The sequence below is a fragment of the Primulina huaijiensis genome, chromosome 7 (genome assembly GCF_012295235.1).
Source record: "Primulina huaijiensis isolate GDHJ02 chromosome 7, ASM1229523v2, whole genome shotgun sequence".
NCBI lineage: Eukaryota > Viridiplantae > Streptophyta > Magnoliopsida > Lamiales > Gesneriaceae > Primulina > Primulina huaijiensis.
The window spans coordinates 17,114,360-17,117,870 of record NC_133312.1 but is presented as its reverse complement, the minus strand read 5'-3'; the positions used below and the strand labels follow the sequence as shown (position 1 = coordinate 17,117,870).

At 38.3% G+C, this 3,511-nt stretch overlaps 1 protein-coding gene across 5 annotated transcripts in view; it reads right to left on the bottom strand.

The window, feature by feature from the left end:
• Positions 1 to 1,597, bottom strand: part of LOC140980099 (uncharacterized) — a 3,718-nt gene extending 2,121 nt beyond the window's left edge. Inside the window, exons 1-4 of one of the 5 annotated variants that reach the window (XM_073445773.1) lie at positions 1,483 to 1,597; positions 1,309 to 1,365; positions 222 to 438; positions 26 to 118 (exon numbers count right to left, since the gene is read on the bottom strand). In XM_073445773.1, the coding sequence (XP_073301874.1) occupies positions 26 to 118; positions 222 to 389 (261 nt within the window). In that variant the 5' untranslated portion in view covers positions 390 to 438; positions 1,309 to 1,365; positions 1,483 to 1,597. Of the gene's footprint in view, positions 1 to 25; positions 119 to 221; positions 439 to 1,308; positions 1,366 to 1,455 lie in introns of all 5 variants that reach the window. The other 4 variants (XM_073445772.1, XM_073445775.1, XM_073445771.1 and 1 more) reach the window with 4 other exon arrangements.
• Between the last annotated feature and the right edge of the window lie 1,914 nt (positions 1,598 to 3,511).

Here is a 3,511-nt window from a genome sequence, read left to right as displayed (position 1 = left end):
GGGGGGGGGGGGGGGGGAGAGAAACCTCATGCACCGTCTGGGACATGTACTCATCAGGATTTTTGTTCTGCCGTCGAAGAGCTGCTTCATCATCAATCCCATTTGCCACTACCCATTTCTTAGTAATACAGAAAATCCCAAGCACTTTTGAAGTTACATATGCTTTTAGCATTGATATGTATTAGATAGATACGTCATATATATAAATAATATTGACATACCTTCCTAATGAAAGCCTTTTTTATGCCAGCATTGTCAAGAATGAAGGAAACCTTGGGTTTCTGACTAACGAGTTCAACAGGGATTTGAGGTGTGAGGGGCCCTCTCTCTTCCTCATGTGATGCTTCCTCTCGTTGTCTCTTCTTTGAGCAAAGTCTCAAACCTTCCATCTTTCAAAGTTTTTGTTGATACAATTGGTAACCTTTCCCCAACCTGAAGCTCAAAAGTATGAACAAAAAAGAATAACCAGAGAATACTGAAATGCTAACCTGGTCCAGTTAGCTATTGAAATAGCTCATATAATTTTAATTTTATAAAAAAAAGCTCATATAATGATTCGGTTTCTAGGCTTCCCGATACTCCTTGCTTATAACCCACCCTCCCCAAAATATCAGTTTCCACTTTCTCCCATTGCAACGTTGGTCTCCGGCCACTGTTGCTTCCAAGCACAGCGCAAGTTTTCAATGTTCCTCAACTCAATTTGATATTTTGTATTTGCCTCGGCGCTGAAAGTAAATGATGGGTGAGGTTTTTCTCTAACCAAGCCTCGAATCCTAATTCCTAATTGAGAAAATTGTTAGGAAAGGCCGGAAATCGCATTGCTTTTGTTGATAATTACCCGATTAATCTCCTCCTCACACAGGCAGCGTAACATAGCTATAGATAGTCTGAAGTTGTTGGCACAAATTTTGATAATGCGGGCGTGCGGCGTGCCAGGTGTTTTAAGCACCGATTTCGATGAAAAATACTAAAAGTCTAACTTCTATGGAATCAAACGACAATAGATACTAAATTTGATTGTTCGTTATAATTTCCTAGACATATATAATGCCCAAAAAAATGACAATGGAACTCGAAAAAATAAAATCCCAACAAGATTATGTATATACAAATTAGTATGAATTTACAAAACATGGAAATATACAAATAAAGTTTCTAGAATAGACGCTGAAACTAATTAAAAATAACAAAGAACGACAGGTTAAATCAAATATTGAACTTAAGTATTCTAGTCAAAGCAGTGGGTGTCTTAACTTGAAAAAGATTTCAAGTTTGTCATCTATGAAGAATGAAATCACTTTAGCATACCTGCGGAGGGATCTTCTCTAATCTCGCAGAATCCAGGGCAACTTCCTCCAGAAGATACTAGAATAAGGAAAAAATGGTAAATGGCCAGAAGCTTGTTCCAACATAAAGCTGAAGATACCATTAAAATAAAATATATTGCTAATAAACCTGAAAGAAGCACTGAAACCTCCTCACGTTTGAGTTTGAGAGAGGCAAGAACGAGGGAGTGAGACAGAGAGACTGCCGGCGTTTTCATCAGATAGGGTATTAGGGTTATGGTTATACTCGATTATCTATACTGGGGCCGGATGCGTCTAGGCAAACCCGTTACCCGGCCCGGACCGCCCCGTAACTCTTTGACTTGGTTTGAACCCGTCTTGCTCGCAAGGTGTAAGGTTTAGGAAATTTGAACAATGTAACATGACTACATGTAATTTAGGATTTTATTTAAAATATATGTTTAATGATTTTTATGCATTTATTGTATGATTATTGCATATTTAAAGTTACATGCATTATGGTTTTAAGTTGTGTTTCGCGTTCGAACGAGTAAAGGAGACCGGAGATAATCAGGAAAAAATGTTTTTATTAAAAAATTAATTTTTAAAATATAGTGTATTTAAGTATGATTTTTGAAAATAGGCCTTGGTTGAGTATTTTTACTCGCCGAGTTATATTTTTAACCGGTACGCAAAATTTAACGAATCGGGAGACTTTTTGATGGTTCGGACAATATTTTCAAAAACGTGCTTAAACGAAATATTTTTCGTGAGTTTTATTGGGCTTGATGTTTTATTGAAGTGCTCAATGGGCCCAAAACCCTTTTAACTCTTTAATTTTAATTAAGGGCCCATTATTGTATTATTTTTTTGACTTAAACCTAAAGAAGCTAAATCCTAAACCTAATATCTTCAAGTGGCCGTCCCTCCCTCATTCAACAGCCTCCATTTTCGAAAATATCCAGCAGCCATATCGGTTTTCCCTCAAATCTTTCAAGAAAAATTCTTCCCCGCCTCTCCGATTCATGTTCTACGCAAAGGTCTTTAAGTTATCGAGCGTATAAACGCAAAGGCACGCCCAAAATCTCGTTTTCCTCTTCATTCACATCATAATATGTTGGCTTGTGTTTTCATGCATGAGGAATTCTTTGATCTATATTGTGGTATTGATGTGAATCCTCGTACGAACGAATAGCAAACACGATTGATTGGAATCGCGCCCTCGATTCAATAATAAACAAGGATCGATGTTGTCCTGATCTTTTGAAACAAGTATGAATTTGTGATATTCACCTCTAAGCTATAAAACTTAGCAACAAATAATCACGGCTGAAACAATTGAAGAATAAGACGAACCTTCAAAAAATTTGTCCTTGACAATCCGTATGATATCAATCGACAAACGCAACAAGAACGAATCCTTGATAAGTTTGATTTTGATGAATACAAAGCAAAAAGCTTTTGTTGCTTGAGAGAAAACTCAAGACAAAATAATTCAATAATCTAAAAAAATGTGTAAAATTTCGTCAAATATACATGTCAAATCAAAAGATATCAAAAAAGATAATTTTCTAAACAAAATCTGCGCCAAATCTTCTGTAGATATCATAGGACATGGACCCCGTGTAGAGGTCCGGAGTGGGGTCCGTGTATGCACTGTATTTCTCATCCTCGAGTGTAATGGACACGAACCTCGTGTACAGATCGGGAGTGGGGTCCGTGTAGGCACTAGATTTCTCATTCTTTGAAAGACAATTGACACGGACCCAGGGTACAGGTCCGGGGTGGGGTCCGTATACACTCTGTAATCTTCATTCCTTCCAACGTAATGGTATTCGGGGATCTTCCTCAATTATTGCTTGAATAATGTTCTTTTGGCCCCCAAACATACTCCCCTGCAATACGAACCCTTCCGAACTTTGCACCTTGCTCGTAAGCCCTTCTTTATTGCGCATTACTCCTTGCAGTGCCTCTTTGAATTTCTTTAGTCGTCCTCTCGTGACTGGTCCCTCCGACAACTCTAATGGATCCCATGCTTTTCTCGGAGCTTGACCACCCGTGTTCGCATCAGGTATTCTTTTTGCAAAGTTTTGACATGAAATATGCATGGTTTGATTCATAACTCACGTTTTCTTGGTCTTTGTGTAAGAAGGCTGTTATGGCTAGGTGTTTAGAGGCTGTCCACATCGAGTAATAAGGCGTCAAGGGGCTGGACTCGGCTAGGG